Genomic DNA, 23584 nt, shown 5'->3' with positions numbered 1-23584 from the left:
TGTTCTCATCTTTTGTTTTTATTAAATGCAAAAGTTATGACAGATATTTGTGTGTATAAAAGAAAAGTGAAGTTAACAGATATCAGTCAGACATTTAAGCGCTATTATTGGGTTTAATAACTTCATGAAAATTAGTTACATTTCCTAACTAGTTCAATCAATCATATCAGTATGAAGTTATTCTTGAGATAAGTAGCTGGTCGCTACGTCAGGAACAGGTCATCATAGCTGCTGTGATGTAAAGCTGAACGACCCAACAAAGGAGCTGGTACGAGTTATTCGTCTTGGCCACACAGACACTTGAGTGTTTTTCCATAATCACCGGACACTTCAGACTACACACGGATGGGGAGAGATAAACGAAAGGAATTGGGTGTTTGTGACACACACCACAATAAACAAAAGTTAACATTTAAACATGTTTATGTTAATGTTATAAATTCATAACATAACTCCTGTTAATACTGACCTCTAGCTGACTGTAGAGGGAACATCCAAACAGCTTCTTGTACTCTACTTTGATGTCTATCAAATCGATCTCTGAGCGACTGACGAATATCCTGGTCAGAGTGCACTCTGTGGTCCCTGCACCCTGGACCAAGTATAATTTGGAAAACAAAGACATTCGTCCTTTAAGCCAGGGGCTTCAAACTCTGGCTAGACATGGTATGGCATGCGTTAATTTCGTATTGTTCCACATAGAAAAATGGTCTCAACAAGATACAATGCAGGCTACCTTACAGGTAAGAACCTGTTTTACAACTTCTGACAGGATGGTATATTTAATTAAAATAAATTATAATCAAAATGAAAGTTAAAATTTGTTCATATTTCTGTCTGACATGGGCATGAACTCAATGATGTAGCTTGTTACTATGCAGACTTCTGGTTTTACATTGCAGTGATGCTGCACTAGTGCGTTTGGTTTGGCATGTGCACAGACAGACATGCTATGCAGATAGTTATGACCAGATTTCCCATAATTTATAGACATTTATATGCAGGCCCGATTGAAATCTACAAAGGGCCACATTTGGCTCGCAGGCCTTTTACACATGTGAAGATGCAGGGGGGGGGGGGTTATTTTTTTTTTGCAATACTACTGTCAAAAGTTAGGCTACGCTTCCTTATTCAGACTGTTGACACATTTCAGCCAGTGTTGGCTGTGCTGGTCAAATCACTAACAGTAAAATGTGGTCAGCATTCCTTTCCACATCACTGGTGACCAATACAGTCTGCTGTGACTGAAAGGGTATGATGCAACCATACAGAATGTGAATTTTGCTGGGCAGACATTTCTGATGTGCATAGAGGTTTAGAAAGGCCATCATGACACAGATGGACAAACTGACCAGTTGCACAACTCACCTTCATGCTCTTGAAAAGCCTCTCAGCGAGGTATGCTGGGACGTTCTGCACACACTTAACTAAAAGAAATGAGTTCATATATTATTTTTAAATTAACTTAAATGCTCAGACAAGGAAGACATCGATAACAACAAGGCAGTGATGTAATATTTTGCTCACCAACAGCCACAAGTAGTTTCTCCAGGTTTCCAGACATCTCGCTCTTAATGCTCTCCTGCAGAGTCTTCTTGCTAATATTCTTGTACTCAATCAGAGCTGCCAAAATACATTGAGCTGAGATTATTTTTCTCACATTGAACTTGTAATATACTTTTATTTTTTGCCAATTTGGTAGCGGTTCACAGTGGGATGCGTATCTGCTGGTAGGTTCATCACAGCCCATTTTCGTGATTCAGTTTAAAATGAGCTTTTGTGGAGCTCCTCGGTTCATTGCCTGTCTGAAACAAGCAATTTCTTTAAGCCAGCTTTCTTCTGACCAACAGTGCCATGTTAATACAGGGAGTGCAGAATTATTAGGCAAATGAGTATTTTGTCCACATCATCCTCTTCATGCATGTTGTCTTACTCCAAGCTGTATAGGCTCGAAAGCCTACTACCAATTAAGCATATTAGGTGATGTGCATCTCTGTAATGAGAAGGGGTGTGGTCTAATGACATCAACACCCTATATCAGGTGTGCATAATTATTAGGCAACGCCCTTTCCTTTGGCAAAATGGGTCAAAAGAAGGACTTGACAGGCTCAGAAAAGTCAAAAATAGTGAGATATCTTGCAGAGGGATGCAGCAGTCTCAAAATTGCAAAGCTTCTGAAGCGTGATCATCGAACAATCAAGCGTTTCATTCAAAATAGTCAACAGGGTCGCAAGAAGCGTGTGGAAAAACCAAGGCGCAAAATAACTGCCCATGAACTGAGAAAAGTCAAGCGTGCAGCTGCCAAGATGCCACTTGCCACCAGTTTGGCCATATTTCAGAGCTGCAACATCACTGGAGTGCCCAAAAGCACAAGGTGTGCAATACTCAGAGACATGGCCATGGTAAGAAAGGCTGAAAGACGACCACCACTGAACAAGACACACAAGCTGAAACGTCAAGACTGGGCCAAGAAATATCTCAAGACTGATTTTTCTAAGGTTTTATGGACTGATGAAATGAGAGTGAGTCTTGATGGGCCAGATGGATGTGCCCCTGGCTGGATTGGTAAAGGGCAGAGAGCTCCAGTCCGACTCAGACGCCAGCAAGGTGGAGGTGGAGTACTGGTTTGGGCTGGTATCATCAAAGATGAGCTTGTGGGGCCTTTTCGGGTTGAGGATGGAGTCAAGCTCAACTCCCAGTCCTACTGCCAGTTTCTGGAAGACACCTTCTTCAAGCAGTGGTACAGGAAGAAGTCTGCATCCTTCAAGAAAAACATGATTTTCATGCAGGACAATGCTCCATCACACGCGTCCAAGTACTCCACAGCGTGGCTGGCAAGAAAGGGTATAAAAGAAGAAAAACTAATGACATGGCCACCTTGTTCACCTGATCTGAACCCCATTGAGAACCTGTGGTCCATCATCAAATGTGAGATTTACAAGGAGGGAAAACAGTACACCTCTCTGAACAGTGTCTGGGAGGCTGTGGTTGCTGCTGCACGCAATGTTGATGGTGAACAGATCAAAACACTGACAGAATCCATGGATGGCAGGCTTTTGAGTGTCCTTGCAAAGAAAGGTGGCTATATTGGTCACTGATTTGTTTTTGTTTTGTTTTTGAATGTCAGAAATGTATATTTGTGAATGTGGAGATGTTATATTGGTTTCACTGGTAAAAATAAATAATTGAAATGGGTATATATTTGTTTTTTGTTAAGTTGCCTAATAATTATGCACAGTAATAGTCACCTGCACACACAGATATCCCCCTAAAATAGCTAAAACTAAAAACTACTTCCAAAAACATTCAGCTTTGATATTAATGAGTTTTTTGGGTTCATTGAGAACATGGTTGTTGTTCAATAATAAAATTATTCCTCAAAAATACAACTTGCCTAATAATTCTGCACTCCCTGTACAAAGTTTAAACTGTCTGGATCTGCTGTGGTGACAGCAAGTACCTTAGATGGCCCTGAATGAATAAGAATATCCCCTCTCACTAGCATAATACAAAGCCAAGAATTAGAAAAAAGTGTCTGAAACAAACCAATTAGAGCGTCCCAAAGCAGAAAAAAAAAAAAAAAAAAAAAAAGAAGCATAAGTTCACTTCAAGAGCCCACAGAAGATGAATGACTTTGCTTATTGCACCATCATGAGATTGCATCTTTGGGTTTTTGTGTCTTGAACTTGATCACATAGATACTGCCTCAACTAATGGAGTCTATGTATAATGTTTTTGATCAGGTGTCAGTGAGAATAAATCCTGATTAAATGCCTTTTAGTGTCACCATGGCATTTGACTAAAAATCTACTAACCAAATACGCTTCCATCAGCCTTAGCTTTCTTAGTTTTAAATGGCATACTTGCACTGTCAAGGTGAGCATGTTAGCATGTTGCTCTTGATAAACAGCCTCAGAGAGTTGCAAGCACGGCTGTAAACTCTTAGTACTATTTCTAAGATGCTATTTATCCACAGGATGAATGATAGGTCAGGGATCAACCCACTTTGCCTGAGCTGGGGAACACTTCTGTGGCACAGGATGTCAATAAACTTCCCCTCGTCGGTTCCCCACTTCTTCTCTCCTGCTTCATACAAGGCCTGCATGGATTCAGAAAAGGTATGAGTATAATATTGTTGGACTACACTAAAAAAAGAAAAAGTAAAAAAGAAAAACACACAGAGTCAAAGTTCAACGCAAGCACACTAGATTAACTGAATCCAACATGAGAAAATTTCAACATGCTTTCAACATAGGTGCAGGTTGAAACTTGCATCACCCAGCAAGGTGCGTTAGCTGAGATGAGCGATGCCACCAAACTCTGAATGAATTAACCTAAAAATGTGAAAGAGAAAGCTGCTATTTAAAATGTTTGTACTGCAGTAACACAAAAGTTACCTCAGTTTGAAAAGCAAGTGTTTATACACAAATGAACCAAACGTAAAAAAAAGTGTACCTTAGCATCAGCTTTTGCTTTGGCAGCATCCACGCTGGTGGTCTCATCTCTCTTCCCCTGTAGGGAGGACGGGTTTGTGAGGCGAAGAGAAAAAAAAGAAACTTTGAAATAGGCTATAATGATATCCTCACAATTCAATATTCTAAATAAACAATGTAACTTAAAAATGGCGCAACTCATTTAGCTCACACAGGACATTATTTGTATTTCCTGCATTTCTTCCTACAATCAGTATTTGGATATGAAGAAATCAAGGTGCTTTAAGAGTATATTTCTAAAACATAAACACTCACTACACACCTGCTGACTGCAGTAAATTTCAATGTGGTTGTGGTTCTTATTTGTTGGGAATGTTATGTCATCTGCTGTAATTTCATGTGCTATACCTCGGCCAAGATCAGCAGTGCTTTTCCATAATCTCCAGATACCTCCGACTGCAGGTCGTGAATCATCGCTCTTCCCGTTTCTCCAGTGAGACAGCGGAATACATGACAATTTCACAATACCGTAGTACATCACAAACAGCTGCCAACTCATTTATGATTTCAGTTTCATCAGATATAGTTGAAATACTGTGTGTTAAAATGTCCTACTTGCTAGGTATGCTTCAGACAGTTCTCGGATCTGCTTGTTGGATCTCGAAGCAAATATTTCTGTCAGAGTGCTTTCTGTGGTCCCTGCACCCTGTATGCACAAGGATATACAAATGAATAAATAAATGATAATGTCAAAACAATACAGTTTAATAAATCTGAAGATCAGGCTCTTATGAACCCGATGTTGACATGTGCTGTATAAATAAAAAAATATCATAGTGAACTGTTGTTTAAAGTCCAAACCATAAGTATAGCAAAATTAGATTAGATTAGCATTTATTGTCTACTTAGAAGAAATTTCCTTGGACAAGTGAGTGGAACATATCATGTAAGATAACACACACACACCCACACAAATAAACGCCAAACACTCATTTACAATTTCACCTACTACCAAACAATAATTTGACTGATAATGGCACTAGAGAAAACGTAAACCTTTTAAACTCACGGATTGGTACCCTGAACCTTTTTCCTGAGGGCATCTAGTCATCCTCATTATAAAGGATGTAATTTTTAGACCCTGTTTTACACAGACTCTTCAAATATCTTCAGGAGGGTAGATGAAGAGAGCATCCCAGTTATCAGCCCTTTAAATCAAATGTTGAATTTGGGATCTGAGCTTGACTGAAAGATTGCCAAACCAGTAATACCATAACGGATATTAGAGTCAATAGTTGCCCTATGGAAGAGCGACACAATATTTATCCACTCCATGGACACTAAGCCTTCTTAAAGCACTGACTAATTTGTGCACACACATGCTCCACATGATGAAGCCGCTGTAACTGGCAATCAAAGTGAACCCCTTAAAAGTCATCACTTGTTCAGCCTTTTCTCCACTGGGGTGGCTGTAGCTCAGGTGGCAGAGCAGGTCAGCCACTAATCAGAAGGTCGGTGGTTCAATCCCAGGCTGCATCCTGGCTGCATGCCAAATATCCTTGGGCAAGATACTAACCCCATGTTTGCCTACTGGTGGTGGTCAGAGGGCCCGGTGGCGCCTGTGTCTGGCAGCCTCGCCTCTGTCAGTGCGCCCCAGGGCAGCTGTGGCTACAATGTAGCTTGCCATCGCCAATGTGTGTGTGAATGACTAATGACTAAAGTGCTTTGGGGTCCTATGGACTAGAAAAGCGCTATACAAATGCAGGCCATTTACCATTTAATTAAAACCGGGCTGTAATCTCCAATAGATCTTCTTTCTTTAATATTCTTTACATTTAGCATTAAGTTTAACATTATACTCAATCCAAACAAATCTTTAGTGAACAAATTATAGTGCACGTCAAATTTAGAAATTCTTTTTGTAACTTATTTCTTCAATCACTGAGTAAGTCACCTTTTAGAAAATTGTTTTAAAAACATGATTCAAATTATCTTAGTTTAACAAAGTCTTACCTTCATAGCTTTGATGACTTCCTGGCAGTCATAGAGAGCAGGAGGCGTTACCAAGGCTACTAACACATCTTCAAAGTCTCCACGAGTGTCACCCTTCAGGTCATCTATTAATGTCTAATTGGGAGGAATAAAATCAAGTCCTGCACCAATAATGACAAACTCAATTTGGCCTTTGTCTGTGTCAACATCAAAGAAAGAAAAAGCTTGAAAATTAAACAGGCAAGTGTATTTATATACCCTTCCTGTGGCTTTCTCATAAGCCTTGGCGATGAGCTGACGCTGAGCACTGCTTCTTTGGGTCAACACATCAATCAGAGTCTTTTCTGTTGTACCTTTGAAGAAAACAACACCAAGCGAACTTTTAATTCTTTCAATTTTTTAAAAAAAAGTGTAGAACTTTCATCAAATTGTCATTTTACTTCATGTCTATTATCAACCTCCTATTGTATGGTGAGAGTGAACTGAACTGGATCTCCTTCTTTCAGCTGCTCAAAGCAGATCATCTGCTTCCATCTCACCATGTCGCTAGCATCCTCCTCTCTCACACCAACTCTCTGTATGTCCTCCTTCAATTCATCTATGAACCTTCCTCTTTGCCTCCTTGCTGGGAGCTCCATCTTCAGCATCCTCTGCACATGTCCAAACCATCTCAGCCTTGCCTCTTTTGTCTCCAAACATCTCAAACTGAGCTGTCCGTCTGTTGTAATCATTTCTATTTTCTTAAGAGAGTCCATCCTGGTCACTCCCAAGAAAATCTGAGCATTTTCAGCTCTGACACTTCCAGCTCAGCCTCCTGTCTTTTGGACAGTGCCTCTGTCTCCAAACCATACAACATAGCAGGTCTCACTACCATCCTGTAAACCTCCCTTAGCACTCTTGCTGCTATTTGAACTGGATAACAGATAAAGATTTCCCTAATGGTTCATCCACTCCATTTTGAACTTGAATGTATGGCTACTTTTCTTTTAGATTAATAAAGTACCTGAGTGTATATGTGAATGAGTTCACCTTGCTTTATACCTTTATACTGCAATAAAAAGGCACATGAGCACATTTGCCGAAGTGCTTTACATATCAGTCAGATATATATCTATAAAAATATATCAATGATGGTAAACCATTAGCTTACCAAGGCCCTCTATGGCCTTCCTGAGAGCAGACACATCTTCATCCACTTTGAAATTTGCCTTGTCCTTCACAGTTCCTCTTGCACTGGACTGATAGACACAGATGCATGCCAGTGAAAACTAATCCACAGGTAATAACTGTACCATGTATCATGCTATAAAAGAAGAGCAGGTTGTACTTACTGTCACAGTCAGTGAAGAGGGGTTGTCTAAGAGCAGGTCCAAGTCATCCTGAAACACAGAGAGGGTGACCGCCTTCATTTTCTCATATTTTGAGCCTACACGGATACAAACAGACATCTATGTAGAAGTACTTACCCAAACAGACATTCTGGTGGTTTAAGGGAGGCGTTTTACACTACAGAGAAGAAAGAAAATACACTATTAGCACCTTAATTGTGTTGTAATGTAGCATCTTAAGAGCTGACTCATGCTTTAATGGATTTTTTTCTAGCTGCAGATCGCCATTCCATCTAATCAGGGCAGCGCTTTTAAGGGCATTGATGTGGCATCACAAACAAATCTGTAGGGTACAATAATACAAAACTAACTAAAGTCGAGAGAACGTGCGCAAAAGGAACTACAGAAAAGCAAACAAGTAAGATCCGAATGTAGACGAGGCATATCTAAAGAGCAAATTTCCTTTAAAAAACAACAACAACACGCACATCCAGGAAGCTGATAAAAGTTTTAAAAATGTGTTCTTTTTCGTCTTACCAAGAAACAAGGAGAAGATTGAAGTCTGAGAACGAATTTCACAAACGCGTAAAAAGTCGCCACACCTTTCAAAGGGGTTGATAAGCAACGCCCACTGTGGGCTGGAGTACAGTGAATCACAGAGTACGTCTCTCATGAACTCCTCACTCCTGCAGAGTAAGAGTACAGCAGGTTACCACAGAAATAAAGCAAGAGAGATTACGACAGGCTGACGACTTTGCGCAACAGCCGAACTAACTGCATTTCTGACATATTTTGGATTCCATTTAGTACCCTATTTAAACACCTATTATCTATAGGCAGTAATTTGCAGATCCTCTCTTTGATTTTATATCTATGTAAATTTCCCATAAGTATGATTAAAATATATGTCGTTACGTTTTCTAACAAGTATGTGTTGATTAGATCTGTGTACTCGTTAAGCCCAAAGCAAATAAACGGATCAAATAGGGGGGATAGTAGAGTTAAAACAGTGAGAAAATATGAAGTACGACTTCTAAAGTAATGTCCATATGAGTAAATATATTTAGTTACATTTTTTAATCCAATCTAACAAACTTTTTAGCAGGTCTAAAGTCCATGGCAGGGTAAAAACATGAGTCAGAGAGAAGGAGGAAGGAAATGTGACAGGATGAATATGTGCTTTGGCCTTATCGCATAATTTCCTAAGCAGCCTAATGAGATTACAGATGTTTATCTAGCCTACATCCTTAATATTCAATATTCTTTCAGCACAGCTAAAATTAAATTATGCACGCAAATGTATTTACCTAGTAAATATGAGGCACGCGAAACCATATGTTTTATTATTAAGCAAAACAGAGAGGAGCACGTGGGCTTAGTTCAGCCTAGCCCAAATTCAAAGATGCCCTGCCTCCTGAGGCGCACCAGGCGGGTTTATGCATCCACAATTGTCAGGAGAGTGTGCCACTATGAAAACGGGACTGCTGATTTAAGTGAGATTATATAGCAGCAACAGCTAATGCATGGAAACATCCTGTGGTCAGATGTCTATATGAATAAAAAATGCGTAAATTCCAGGTGATGTGTGGAAGTAGGCTGATAAGAAAAGGAAAGGAGACAGCTGCGACATCTTTCGGTAAACTGGAGACACTACAGACCTTATTAGGAAAGGGACCATGAAAAAAGCAGGCATTAGGCTGCATTTCCTGGATGGATCTTGGGTGCTTTGTTTTTTAAAAATATAATCTAGATTATATTTTCCACCATGAGCTCTAAGTAATTCCCGTGGAAATGTAAAATCTCATGATTTTTACTTCCTTCCTTTTGCATGGTGCATCGATCTATTTTTCTGATAAGTGTGAATTTATATAAACGTAAATACATCAAAGTCTTTGGGACGTTACAAAAGGCCTCCTCGCTGACACCGCCTACCTTGTGAGGTTTCTGTTTCGCCCTAATTAAAGCCTTTAAGGAAGATTGCTGTTATAGCAATCTGACCTCTGTTACATGGTGAGTGAAACATAATCTTATTTTTATCCTTCTGAAATCTTAACTATAACCCGATGAACTAGAGGAAATAGAGGTGGGCGAAAGGAAAACAGATGCTCTACGTGGCACCAACTTATCCTGAGAGCTAAACTCGGGGAGAAATTTACCCACCATAGCCGGGTAGCGACAAAGCCTGTCAGCTCTCTGACAGCTCAGTACTATAGTGACATTTGGAGACGTGTCAGCGGCCCTTAAGAAAAGCTGTTTAGCACTCGTTTTCATTTAATACGGCGACTGGAGCATTCGTTCTTAATCCCAGAGTATGTTTTGGCCTGTTTCACTTTTATTTTTTAACGAGCGACCTCATTAGCTCACTAAATAGCTTTGCCGAACTAGCGGCTGGATAGCCGACTAGCAACAGGGAACCTCCCAGTAGTATCATGGCTAGCGAGAATTAGCCACTCCATTTCACTGTGACATCACTTTGGTAACGTCTTAATATTTATTTTATTTTTTCCAGACTACCGCCTTTAAAAACAAGTGCACTACTAAACCTGTTCGGTCTTTCTGCGCTTAACCAGGGCTTCGTGCTTACTCTCGTTTTTCCTTTACAGGGAAGCTAACGTCACTTGCTGTCCCTTGTTTACATGAACACCGGTCATCTGGGGTGCTCTGAGGGCATGTGATGGTTGTAACAACACAGGATGAACTACAGAGAAACCGGGTTGTAAATACGGACATGGAACTTGGAGGTAGCTAACGTCGGCATCTCAGAGCCATTTCTCTGAGAAGATGACCTGGACTCTAAAGGAGGACAGCTGTGCCAGCTCCACTGTTTGACTTTGTGTGGGTGCTGGACGGAGAGCAGGAGCTTTGTTTGTCCCTGTTAAAAGTTTATCATGATGCAAAGCTACATGAGGACAACTGGAAACAAACAGTGCTGGGAATCGGCCTCTGCTTCTACCACAGGGATGATGTGGAAAACTCTCCTGGTCGTTAGTCTTTTCTGCTGGGGAAAGTGTCAAGAGAGCCAGAATATGACACCCGAGGAAAAGGGCGCAATCAGGTGATGAATGTTCACATAGACATATAAACAGTGAGTGCGCTTTTGTAAAATTATTGAAAGCATTCAACTTTTGCGTCTTTACCCGTTTTGTTTTTCTTCTGTGCAGGGACCAGATTGTTGAAATGTTTGATCACGCTTATGGCAGTTACATGGTAAGGTGTTCGTTACAGCATAATATTTGTAATTACCAGTAAGTTTATGTTTGCTTTTTGCAACAGTCCAGAGAAAAGACGAGTCAGTTGCTTCCAATTGGAAACGTGAATGCAAGCAAGCATGTTGGATTTGGTTGAGGTTGCTGTTAGTAATGCTGGAGAGGGTCAGACTCACCTGTGCCTTTATAGGATAACCAGAGTTGGACAAAGAGGCACGCACGACCTAAAGTGTGTGTGGTAGATGTCCTTGTGACCTAACATAAATTAATCTAAGTGTATATTTAATATAGGTAGAGCAGCTAATGTTTACCTGATTATTGCATGTAAAAGGGCGATAAAGACGCAAAATTATCACTAAAAGGAGTTTAAACAAGTACATTCCTTAGTTAAACTGTCAAAGATTTCTTCAACTGAGTCCGCTAATAGTTTGAATATTTAGATGGAAAACTTAAGGGACATTGTTGAGTGAGAACTAACACTGTATGTGCCAGGTGAAGTGGGAGGTGTATAAGCTATTGATCTCCACCCATCCTTCCTCAATGAAACATTTTATGTGAAATGATAATGAAAGCATGGAGGCAAATGTTTGTTTCTGTTGTAGAAATATGCCTATCCAGCCGATGAGCTGATGCCTCTAAGCTGCAGAGGGAGAGTGCGTGGCCAGGAGCCCAACAGAGGGGACATAGATGACTCCTTGGGGAAGTAAGTAAATCGTTAATTGACATTTGGAGCATGAAAAGCATATACATTTAAATTCCTTCAAGCAGCAGCCAGACCAAAGTATTGCAGCAAAGGTTTGAGTGTGAGCAGTTTAAGATTAGCAGATAAAAGATGACCTGATTTCCAAATGGCATAAAGTAAGAGATGAGATATTTTTGATATTTTGAGCAAGATTACTTCATCATCTCTTATCTGCTGAGGTTCTGAAAGGACAACAAGATAACAGAGAGGGGAAGGGGGGGGGGGGGGGGTTGTCTACCCTGCATGATAAGAACCCTGATAAATCTTCCTGAAGGTCTTTTGCAGTCATAGAACAATTTTGATTCGGCTTTCTAGGAATCCTGTGAGTATTTTTTGCAGTAATTCTTTTGCTTTTCCAGACCACAACTTGACCATCACCATTCCTGTTGTTTGAGAAAAGAGCTTTGTGGAAACACTTTTACCCCCACTTTACAAATAAAATGAAAGTATTTATAAAATGTGTATCACCAATACTTTTCTAAAAATGACTCTGAACAGGATGTAGCTGTATCAAGCTACATGATATCTAGAAGTTATCTGACAGCTAAGATCTCTTTTGTAAACTTTCTTTCACTCCTAAAATCGACAGGGCAAAAGTGATACTCACAGTGCTTAAAATTCTATGAAAAGTATGTTTAATTTTCAATTTGAAGCCATTTAGAGATCATTTCATCTCCTGCTTGCTGAAGTAGTCACAGTAAGGAATTTTTGACAAGGGTGCAAAATGTTTTGCATGCCAAGTCTAATTTGTCTAATGCAGGGGTGTCCAACTCCAGGCCTCAAGGGCCTGGTCCTGCAGGTTTTACATATCACCCTGGGTCAACACACCTGGTCTAATGCTTCTGAGAATGATTTTGCATCCTTAAAGAAGACAGGAACTATAGTCTTGCCCTGCTATTCTCTTCAAAAATACCCTAGTATTCAGAGATGCTGAATGACCTGCTGGAGCGGGGGGGCTAGGAGGAGGAGTTGGCCGTCCGACTGCGGTCTGGAGTGTGGGGCCTTCCTGCTGCTGCGGAGTCGGGGCGGTCTGCCTCCCCCCACCGCAGGGAAAAGGGTAACACCACCTGGGTCTGGGTGCAGTTCCCCCCTCCAGGGGCAAGGGTACCTAGACCCGGTTTGTACAGTACGCTTGGGGAGTGTGATCTTATGTACAGCGTCTCTTTATGTCTGTCTCCACGTTGGTTCAGTGTGGAGTAATTGCATATGAGAGCATGAGGGTGGGAATGGATGTTTGTATCTGTGTGTGCCTGTATGTCTGTGTCTATATGTCAGGTTGGGTGTCAGACGCCACCTCTCTGGGGACATCTCAGGCCCTCCAAGGTTTGGAGGCCTATCTCCCCCTACCACCACTTCCCCTGCCAGTGGCGGACCCCCTCAGACATCGGTGCGTTGGTGGTTCTCTGTGTCCGGGGATGGGCGTCCAGGTACACACCGGCTCACTCCTTGGCGGCCGCTTATCGGGGCCTGGAGCCTGGGGCTTGCTCGGGCCACTTCGGAGGTGGGGTGCCCCTGGCCTCTCGGCCTGGGGCTCGGTCACTCAGGCGCGGCTGGCTGCCGGCGGAGCTCACGGGCGCGTCACTGCAACTCCCCCTGGCTTCTGCTCCGCGGCTGCTGAGTGAGCCCTCATCTGGGACTCTCCTCAGCTCTTTCTGGGACAGTGGCGCAGCTGCCCCTCTGTTGGTCTTCCTTGGTCTCTTGTGTTCTGGGGGCCTCTGGATGTCTGGAGTTCTGATCTCCTCCATACCTGCTTCATGCCCTGGAGGACGGGGCTGTGGCCCCCCCCACACCCTCTAGCAGATTATTACATTAAGGAACCTTTTAAAAAACAAAAAACAAGCGCGTCCATGCTCACAGGTGTACACACGGGTGATCACACCCACAAACTGCACCCTTTTTGGCTCCTACCTCAGGGCACACTGTGTTCTGTTGGTCTTGTGTGCTGCACAGTGGTGTTTAGTGTTTGGTATTTGCTGTCGTATTCCCATGTATCATTGTGGTGTTGTTTGTTCTGTTGCTCTTGTTCTCTTCTGCTTGCTTTCTTTTTTCTTTCTCAGCAGGTGACCCAGGTGATTGATATATGCATATTTTTTCTTTTTTTTTTCTGCCCGTTCTGTTGGTTTTTGTCTTTTGCCCTTCTCCCCCGTCCTTCTTCTCAGCTGTTTCTCTTTCCCTCTTTCTTTCTCCCCTTCTTTCCCCCAGTCAAGTCTGTCCCGTATTCAGTAAGTGAAAATAAAAGAAACAATAAAAGGTGAATCAAATGGACCATTACGGCAAGGCTGGGATGGTCAATTTGGTAAAGTAAATCCGTTGGGCATCTTTCTTTGCCTTTAGACAACAATTCTGATGGCAAAAGAGCCAAACGGGACAGGCCAAAAGGAAAAAAAAAAAAAAAAAAAGAGATGCTGAATGAGCTGCCAGTTTAAGCAATAAAACCAACAGGAAGGCATTAAATCGGCATCTTGGAGTGCCATACACAGATCTATGTACAACACGTGTTTTATAATGTAACATTTAGCTTCAGACTCAGCATGAGTCATTACAAATTTAACTGAATCAGTGGAAAGTAGGACACCAGCTATGCTGCACTCTGCTAGCTATCGACATGTCATAATATTTGTTTCCACCATCTTTTTAGGTTTTCTCTCACTCTGATTGACACCCTTGACACCCTGGTGGTAAGTATTTGATTTTCCTCTCATAAAAAAACAATATTGCTTTGCTTGTGTTTTTGAACAATTATTTCTTTCGCTCGCATGAATTTTAAACAGGTTTTAAACAAGCTTGATGAGTTTGAGGAGGCAGTGAAGAAGGCTGTGAGTGATGTACGCCTCGACAACGATGTGGTGGTGTCAGTGTTTGAGACCAATATCAGAGTTTTAGGGTATGAATCTTATGTATACATAATATATTATACAGCCTTTGTTATTTTCCTTAGATTTGTATTAACGGCTTTATTTGAAGTGCTTTTTTTCTTGGCTCATTATTCCAATTGTAGTATTTTTTGACATCAGTACATCGTTTTATTGTCACTGGAAAGAAATATCCTGAGTATTTCTTCTTCCCAGTGGGCTTTTAGGGGGCCATGTGATGGCTGACCTCCTACGGCAACGTGGGGAGAGGATGCAATGGTATCGTGACGAGCTCCTACATATGGCCAAAGAGCTGGGCCATCGATTACTGCCTGCCTTTAACACCACAAGTGGCCTTCCCTATCCTAAGGTAGTGCTTATTTTATTGTTAAATATCACAAACCTTATTGCAGATTCATTATATGCTATCTAGTTCTTCAAAATTAGGCACTAATAAACAACAAACGTGTTCCTCATTTTGCACAGTAACTGATATAATTTTTGCTGTATTTGGCTCACCAGGTAAATCTGCGCTACGGTGTCCTAAACCCACTTTCCCGGACAGGCACCGAGTCCGACACCTGCACAGCATGTGCAGGAACAATGATCCTGGAATTCGCTGCCCTCAGCAGGCTGTCAGGAAACTCTGTGTTTGAGGTATTACCTTATTCTTCCTTCTTTTTTTCTTTTTTTTACTTTTTCATGTTAGGAATTATAGCTGAGTGTAGTTTTCACCTCAAAGAGTTTAAGCATGTAATACTTTTACAGGAACATGCAAGGAAAGCTCTGGATGTCCTCTGGGAGAGGCGACAGAGGGGAAGTGACTTGGTGGGGACTGTCATCAATATCCACAATGGAGAATGGGTCCGGAGGGGTGAGGCAGTTTAAACACAAAGATACACAAACATCGACAGCACTGGAATCATGCAGGTTCTCACACAAGCAGTGGAAATCGAGCCTTACTGAGTCTTGTCGCTTCTGTGTTTGCAGACAGTGGAGTTGGTGCTGGCATCGATTCATACTATGAATACCTGATGAAGGCGTACATTCTTCTGGGAGACAATGTCTTTCTGGACAGGTTCAACGTTGTAAGCATTCCTTGCTGTAACATCATTGTCTCACACAGTCTGTCATATTATAGTGTTTGAGCTGAAAACACTACAGTAATTATTTGTGTTTCTTGGTTTTTCTTCTACAGCACTACAGTGCCATTATGAAGTACATCAGTCAGCCTCCCCTGCTGCTCAATGTACACATGCACAACCCCACAGTGAGTGTGCGAAGCTGGATGGACTCTCTCCTGGCATTCTTCCCTGGCCTGCAGGTCTTAAGATGTGCTCAGTTAATCATATTGACTCTTTTAATAGTGAAAGAGTTTGTTGTTTATAGTTTCTAAAGTCCTGCTTTTGCTTATATAGGTTTTGCGAGGGGATCTGAAACCAGCCATTGAAACTCATGAAATGCTTTACCAAGTAACCAAACAGCACAAGTTTCTTCCAGAGGTAATGACTCAGTATTTGTATTCCTCTGTATCCCAGAACATTTCAGCAGTCAAGAAAAGTGGTACTAACCTCTTTTGTTTTTTGTTCATCTCACTGAAGGCTTTCACTACAGAGTTCAGAGTTCATTGGGGTCAACACCTACTGAGACCAGAGTTTGCAGAAAGCACCTACTACCTCTATAAGGTAACCCTGTATGTTTAATCTCTGTCACTACCAGTGTCGCTGATTAAATATATTGCATTTCCTTTGGTTGTAAAAGTTCAACTTTGTTAAAAGTTGGCAAATTTATACAAGTATTTTATTCCTCTTAAGGATATGAAGAGCTTATCCTGTAGGACATGTAGGTAAGATTATATTTTGATGTGTGCAGGCCACTGGTGACCCCTACTACCTCAGAGTGGGACAATCCATAGTGGAAAAGCTCAATGCCTATGCCAGAGTGCCTTGCGGGTTTGCTGCTGTGCAAGATGTCCGCACAGGGACACATGAAGACAGGTACTGTGTGAGGCGAACTCTGTTCTGAACATTTAAAAACTGAAAAGTGTAACCTTAAGTATCAGAAACAGATGTGACCATTTTTTTTTCTCCTTCTGATTTTTTTTTCTTTCTTCTATATATGTGGGCTTTTCTGTGTTTAGGATGGACTCGTTCTTTCTGGCTGAGATGTTTAAATACCTGTACCTAATGTTTTCTGAGAAGAGTCACCTGCCAATTGATATGGACGGCTACATTTTCACTACAGAGGCTCACCTCCTGCCTATATCTCTTTCCACCACTCAGCCACCTTGTCCAGGAAACGATACGGTGAGAGCGCTCACTTTGTCACAAACACCAGTGCAAATGTTATCTTCCTCTATTTTCTATACAAGCTTGTGTATACCAACCACTCTGTTAGGTCCACCTGTCAAATTGCTTTTTAACATGGATATCTAATCAGGCAATCACATGTCAACAACTCAATTCATTAAAGCTGCGTCCACAAAGTGAAGTGCCCATTGGAAATGCTTTTGAAGCTGACAGCTGGTTGCTTGTGGATATTCCAGGTTGCAGTTGCCTACGTGACCTTCTTAATATCTTCACCACCGGGTACTCATACTCTTGTCTATAGTCAACACATACTGCTGAGAATCACTTCCAGGGTTGTATGCAGATTTAGTCACGTAGACCTGTTCTCGACTGTCTTCTTGAACTCAAATGGAGCAAGGTTGTACCCACCTTCTGATGGCTGCCTTCAGCAGGATAACACACCATGTCACAAAGCTCAGATCACCTGAAACTGGAATGAGTTCTCGGTTTTCAAAACTCCTCCGAAGTCACCAGATCTCAATCAAAAGCACCTCTGGGATGTGGTGGAACCAGAGATTTGCATCATTGATGTTGTTAAATCCTCCCAATTCTTTTGATCTTTGGGCTGAAGGAAGGACAATACTCGGTGTATAAATGCTCAATCAACAATCTTTTATTCCATACAATTCAACACTTTATGAGCATAAACCATCCGGAGGGGAGATGAGCGCGGGAGGGTGTCCGCCTGATCTCGAAGTGTCTGAGCGTTCCTCAGATTCTTATAGCTTCAGCCCCCCTCCACCTAGTCATAAAAGCTAAACATCCACATTCTTTCTCTCTCTCAGTGAGTCTAAGTTATGACCTTGGCTTCCTGTGCAGTGTGTTCTGTTCTTTTCTAATCAGACGAATAAGGCCATGACTCTCTGAAAACAGTATTTCTTATACCTCAGCAGTATAATGCATCATAAAACAATATCATTCATTCACAATAGATCAGCAGCTTAATGTAATACAAATCAGTTTAATAACTGTAATAGTTATCACCTTCTTCTAAGTCAGGAGAATAATGCAAACTAAAACTACATAATAATTTCACAATCTTTAATTAGGGGTCTAACGTGGCATAAGATAATATAATAATCTCACAATGTGCAGACAACGGATCTGTTGTAATTGTGTGATACTATCATGTCAATTTGGCCCCAGATCTCTGAGAAAAGTTTCCAGCACCTAATTGAATGAGTGCCATGAAGAATTGAGGCAAAAAGGAGGTCAAAAACAGTGCTACCTGGTTTGTTTGTATGTCTCACATTAGCACTGTCAAATTTTTACTAAATCTGACAGTGCTAATACTGATATTGTGATAACAGAAATTTGAAGAAAATGAGGATGGCAGCATGCCACCAGTCTAATTTATCTCAAACTTTGTTTTGTTTTTTAGTACAAAGGTTTGGGTTTGTAACAGAGAAGGAAGGTGATCTTAATTTAGTGAATATTGTAATTATTGTAAGTCTCACTTATATGACAGTGCTGTATATTTAGAAGTTAACAGCAAAACTCACTGGCATAGTTGTATAGTAGGTACATACTTATTTAAAGGTGTGTGTTGTTCTTCAGGAGACTGTTCGTATTTCTCAAGAAGAAGATCTGTTTACACACTCCTGTCCCAGCACTGAGACGTTATTCCCAAACAACCCGTCATTTGCCAAAACCATCAGGGACGGATACAAGTACCTCACTGGGGTGGGACGAGCTTTCCACCCTTTACCCATCAGGTGTGTCCAGCTGCAAGAGACTTTTGATTCCAGAGTAAATTCTCTGGTGGATTTGTGAAGTTGTTTACCTGACTGCCTTCATACTTTGCAGGGAAATTGAACTTCCACTCCACGATAATGGCATGGAGCCAGTGGAGTTCTTTAAAAGCATGGGCATTTCTCTCACTCCACTGAACGAAGCCAATATGGGAGACACTGGAAGGCTTAAGGTATACACTGTTTACTTTGTACTCTAAATATGAACTGAAATGATGAGTTCAGGGTCAAAAATACGTCCGAAAATATACAATTACATGTAATTTTTTTTAATTCCACAGCCATTTTTTATACAATACTTCTTTTCAATATTTAATGCCATTGGTAAAACAAATTAAATTCAAATTGATTTAGTTTATTATTGTAAATGAATTTGTGCTCCAGCTGCAGTATTTTCATACTCCACCAGGAAGCACTGTCCAAACTCTGCGGATCAACGAGTATATTTTCTTCCATTATAGTTATCTAGTTTGTTATACTTGTCTTATAACGGTCCACTCTTTTAAAGCAAAATCTGCCTGAGATTTAGTTTAAATGTGAAGTTATGTATTTTAATGGTCCAACCCACTGATTCCCAAAGTATGTGCCAGTTGTATAGGTACTACAACCTAATTAAAAATGTTAATAGGAGGTGGTTAGGTTGTGTTATTACTCATTACACTAACCTAAATTTACTGCTCTTGTGTTGATGTTTGTGTACCAGTGGTAGTGGAGTCACACTCCTTAACATTTTGCATATGACTGGGTAGCATTAGCAATTTATAGCCAACAGTCTGTGTTGTTTGTGTGTGCGTGTGTTTTTTCTTTTTTTTTCTTAATTAAATGTTCAGGGAAATCCATCAGTTTGTCTTGTATTTTGATTAGAGTGAAGATTGGCTGGTGCCACATGGGTATTTCTGGTTTTTAAGTGTGCTGCAGCACTCTTGACTTTGGGAATGGCTGACCTGACCAGCTCTTGTTTTCAATTGGGTCTCTAACTAATGATGTCTGCAGGAGCATAAAGGAGTTTACCGGGTAAAACTTGTAGCAGAATTGAGCCAGGCACCAGAGGAGGAGGTTGTGGTGCCTCATGTCGTTCAGCTCATATCCCCACCATTTCTGGGAAGGACGGTCCTCACTGCAGGACCTGCCAAATTTGGGATGGACCTCACCAAGCAGGAGCATGGGGTGAGATAACACACCACATAGTATCGGTGTCAAAGCTAGTGTAGCTTTCAGGAACAAAGACAGAAACATGTGTTTCATTGCAACAATGTGTTTGAATAGATTACAATCTGAGATAATTGATATAATATGAACTACTAATTAAAATTAATAATTTATGTATGCATTTTTGTTCTCTTGGTCTTGTTTAGTTCTTTTCTCTAACGTGCAAAGACAAAATCACATTAAAACAAACTCTTGTGCTGCAGGTGAAGGGAAGCATAGTGAAAGCTTCCCCCTACACTGCGTGTGGACCCATAGACAATGCAGCGGGCCTAAAAGGCCACATCGCTCTGGCACTAAGAGGTGACTGCATGTTTGCTGCAAAGGCTCGTTGGCTACAGAAGGCAGGAGCCATAGGAGCTATTTTCATAGGTGAGAGTCATTACCAGTTGAGCTGAAATCATTTGCTCTTATAGTATTTCTCAAAGTTTAGAATGAGTGGACTTCAAAGATGTTCATGAGCTCAGCATACGCCTTTGTTCCTCAGACCACCGTGAAGGAAGCAACAGCGAGGAAACCCCTCTCTTCCAGATGGTTGGAGATGGCGACTCCACTGAAGACATCACCCTGCCTTTAGTCTTCCTGTTCAGCCGTGAGGGTGCCGTGCTCACAGCTGCCCTGGAGAAACATCACAATGTGGATGTGCTGCTGCTGCCCAAAGAGAGGCAGCTCGGACGTGGTGAGCATCAGGAGGAAGATTAGATTAGATATAATATGTTTATGGTATTGTCAGCAAGTCCCATGAACAGTTAAAAAATGACATTATAGTTTGGTTGGTCTTTTTTTTTTTTTTTTTTTAATGCTGTCCAACTTTTTGAGTCTCTTGGATAATTTGGCACGAACCCTGTTTAAAGCTGGCTGGGAGCCGGTGACTATTTTTAGAATTCATGTGGTACCGGTGATAGGTCTCTAATATCCTGTGGGGGACCCACAGTGGATAGATTTTGGCACAGATTTTACACCCGCTGCCCTCCCGTTTATCTAACACCAGGTATACACTAGCTTGTGACCCCCTAATAGGGTCTACAGAATCAAAGGAAAATATTATTCAGATTTTTAATGCTTGTTGGAAACAAAAAGGATGTAGACTCATCAGATTTATACTTAATCATATGTTTTATAAAAGTCACTGTAAAGGTTAGGAAGAAAATTAGATAGCGTTGTTTTCAGAATTCATGCAGTGAAGAGTAGTAAAGATAATGCTGGGTGTATAATCTCTGTGATGTGACTCACCAATGTGTTAACAATAGACGTGAAAAAGTGTCTGCCTCACAGAAAATACTTACTATCATCTGTCACTTACCATTTTTATTGATTTTATATATTTAATGTTTGTTGAAAGGTGAAAAATATAGAATATCACCAGATATATACTTGATCAAATAGTGTCTAAAAGACACTGTGAAGGTTAGGAAGGCCTTTGTGCTTCTGTCCTTTAATAGATGTTTTAACTACACAGGATATGTTGTGCGTCATGGTTCCTCTGACATAATACAGAAATCAAACTTTATGCAGCATACAACAATGTATTTTCTTGTGGATTTGACATAGCTGTTGGTCCCAAATTGACCCAGAACATATAGCTATCATCATTTTATTATTGTTTTACTTGGTAGCAAAGTGCAGATTCACTATTTCAGTTGTTTTTAATTCAGGGTAATATAAAAATGGAATTGAAGTTGAGGACAAAATGAAATGATATGGAAAAACGTAGTTTGTGCTGCAGATGTGAGCTCTTCTCCTGTTTACGTGTGTCGTTGTCTGTCCTTGTACTACAGATAAAATGGAGAAACACGTCAGCATGAACCTAAAACTCCGCCTGGCAGAGGAGGGGGAGATGGAGGGGGGAGCAGCTAGCGGGCGCACCCTGGAGTTTGTCTTGGAGAATGACGAGGTGCTTCTTAAGGACGAGGGAGTAGAAGAACTGAGAGAAAAACAGCAGCAGTCATGCACAGAGGACAGTGACAGGACTCAACCCTCTCAAATCCCAGACTCTTAATGTCAGACCAAACACAAATCCATGAGCTGTGCTGATCCCGAACTTTGCTGCCACTGGTATCTTGTCAGGTTCTGGATGGAGTGTGCCTCAGAGCCCCTCACTGCCCTACAGCACAGGGAGCCCTCAGTGACACAACTGGCATGTTTACGCCTGTCTTGAAGGGTCTATATTTACCTTTCAGTCAAAGATTTGCAGATTCTGCTCCATGTGGTACAGGAAATGGTGGTTGAGGTGTGGCTTCTGATCTCATGAGACTAAACTTAGTAATATAAATCTAAAAGGATAGGCTGTTAATGTGTAAACCTAAACCTAACCTGTAGTTTTTGCTCCTGTGGGCCCATATGAAGTACATCCAGAGGAAACTGTAGTTAAGGGTCCAAAAATGTCCTCAGCTACGGTTGTTATGCAATGCAGTGCATTTTTAGTATATATTGCACCTTTTCACTTTAACAAGTACTGTTTAGGCATTCATTGATAGAGAGTAGAATATTACATGGCCAGTAGGTGGTGTTAGCTACCAGAGCTTCTCGGTAATGTAATGCTGGCTGTTGAAGAACAGGAAGTTGGGTTAATTTTAAAAACTATTTTCTTTCTTACTGGAAATCACTTCAGGGAATTTTAAGAGTGAATACAGTTTGCATTGATGAAGAGTGCGTGTGTGTTTGTGTGCGTGCGTGTGCGCCTGTGCGTGCTCTGCTTTTTTGCTACTATGTGAGCAGTGTCTGTGACTGTGTATGTGTGTGTATGTGTAATGACTAAAAAAAACCCTTGAAGGCATCTCGGTTAAAACGTCACAAGGCAAAAACGTATCCATCTTTACAAATTCAGAAAATCGGTACGATTTACCGTCATGAATCTTTTAAAGTTCAGCTTTCTAACCCAAAAATAGCCACACGGTTAAGTTGTAACTCACGTTTTCTTAGAAACACTGAAACTGTGATCAGAGGCGGTTTTCTTGCAAGCAGACACCCCTGGTTTCAGGTGCAGCGTCAAGGATTGTTGAGGCTGCTTTGCACTTTGAGACTTGTGGAAAATTGGGAAAAAAAGAATCATCCTATTATTACGTTTGTTTATGGTCAAATGTAATAACTCATTATGGTTATTTTTCATTGCATTTTCACTGTGTAACAATTGATTGTTTGTATCTTCCTTTAAATGCCAATTTTTTTTTTTTTTTGCAATGCTCCTTTCAAAACACTGCAAATTGTCACGTTTATGAATAAGTGGATTGGGTGAAATTTTGGTGAGGTTTTTGGATCATCTAACATTTACCAGAGAAGAAAAGACCAACTGAATCCTACACATTTATGCCAGCGTGTGACTGAAATCTATAGTGGATGCATTTTGCATAAATTTACAAGCTGGGGTTCTGACTCTCACACACTCCTTGCATACTCACCTGTTTTACAGCATTAGGTTTACTTGTTATAACTTTGGATTAAAACTCAAAACACTGCATAACTATTTCATCCACACTAATAGTAGTTTGCTTGATTCTTAACTTTTGTGTAACATGGAAATGTGAGCTGTCATTTGTTCCTTACCTAACTGTAAAGTGCACCCTTTCCTGATGCTGCTGAGCTGATTTGAAGTCAGATATTTGTTTGGTCTTTTATAAGGCTGTGCCAACCTGTTTACCTCAGGACTGTGTATGTAAATGTTCATGCAGATAAAAGGACCATGCACCAAAAAATGGATTGTTCTTCTTTTAAATGATTTTCATGCTT

At 40.9% G+C, this 23584-nt stretch overlaps 2 protein-coding genes across 4 annotated transcripts; one reads left to right on the top strand and one right to left on the bottom strand.

The window, feature by feature from the left end:
- Positions 1–2: 2 nt before the first annotated feature.
- On the bottom strand, positions 3–8448 carry anxa3b (annexin A3b). Its single transcript, XM_026174107.2, has 14 exons — positions 8291–8448; positions 7892–7931; positions 7757–7804; positions 7576–7663; positions 6684–6778; positions 6447–6560; positions 5049–5139; positions 4842–4921; positions 4456–4512; positions 4006–4099; positions 1528–1623; positions 1369–1427; positions 470–592; positions 3–335 (listed from the first exon to the last, which is right to left on the bottom strand). The coding sequence occupies exons 2-14, from the start codon at positions 7901–7903 to the stop codon at positions 276–278; spliced, it is 1017 nt and encodes a 338-aa protein (XP_026029892.1). The 5' UTR covers positions 7904–7931; positions 8291–8448; the 3' UTR covers positions 3–275.
- A 1175-nt stretch (positions 8449–9623) lies between these two features.
- On the top strand, positions 9624–23584 carry LOC113025882 (ER degradation-enhancing alpha-mannosidase-like protein 3). 3 transcript variants are annotated; one of them, XM_026174099.2, is made up of 21 exons: positions 9624–9763; positions 10357–10808; positions 10915–10960; positions 11562–11662; positions 14340–14379; positions 14473–14585; positions 14770–14923; positions 15076–15210; positions 15322–15427; positions 15544–15641; positions 15752–15877; positions 15972–16055; positions 16155–16238; positions 16426–16550; positions 16694–16859; positions 18459–18616; positions 18708–18825; positions 19646–19819; positions 20065–20230; positions 20346–20537; positions 21637–23584. In XM_026174099.2, exons 2-21 carry the CDS (start codon positions 10642–10644, stop codon positions 21855–21857), a joined length of 2574 nt encoding a protein of 857 aa, XP_026029884.1. In that variant the 5' UTR covers positions 9624–9763; positions 10357–10641; the 3' UTR covers positions 21858–23584. The 3 variants fall into 3 exon arrangements, with proteins under 3 accessions (XP_026029884.1, XP_026029883.1, XP_080160500.1); XM_026174098.2 differs by lacking the exon at positions 9624–9763 and adding an exon at positions 9957–10229; XM_080304374.1 differs by lacking the exons at positions 9624–9763; positions 10357–10808; positions 10915–10960; positions 11562–11662 and adding an exon at positions 12817–13128.

The sequence above is a fragment of the Astatotilapia calliptera genome, chromosome 7 (genome assembly GCF_964374335.1).
Source record: "Astatotilapia calliptera chromosome 7, fAstCal68.1, whole genome shotgun sequence".
NCBI classification, from domain to species: domain Eukaryota; kingdom Metazoa; phylum Chordata; class Actinopteri; order Cichliformes; family Cichlidae; genus Astatotilapia; species Astatotilapia calliptera.
Note: the sequence above shows the minus strand (reverse complement) of the source record. Positions and strands in the feature narration are given on the sequence as shown.

What these genes read in the sequence shown, in the direction of transcription:
- anxa3b (XM_026174107.2), bottom strand. An exon ending in GAAACTACTTGTGGCTGTTG is followed by an intron (nt 1,428 to 1,527) that starts GTGAGCAAAATA and finishes CATTTCTTTTAG; the next exon opens with TTAAGTGTGTGCAGAACGTC. An exon ending in CCCTCTACAGTCAGCTAGAG is followed by an intron (nt 336 to 469) that starts GTCAGTATTAAC and finishes ATCCGTGTGTAG; the next exon opens with TCTGAAGTGTCCGGTGATTA.
- LOC113025882 (XM_026174099.2), top strand. Translation starts at nt 10,642, where the DNA reads ATGATGCAAAGCTACATGAGGACAACTGGAAACAAACAGTGCTGGGAA. An exon ending in TGGAGAATGGGTCCGGAGGG is followed by an intron (nt 15,428 to 15,543) that starts GTGAGGCAGTTT and finishes CTGTGTTTGCAG; the next exon opens with ACAGTGGAGTTGGTGCTGGC. An exon ending in TTCCACCCTTTACCCATCAG is followed by an intron (nt 18,617 to 18,707) that starts GTGTGTCCAGCT and finishes CATACTTTGCAG; the next exon opens with GGAAATTGAACTTCCACTCC.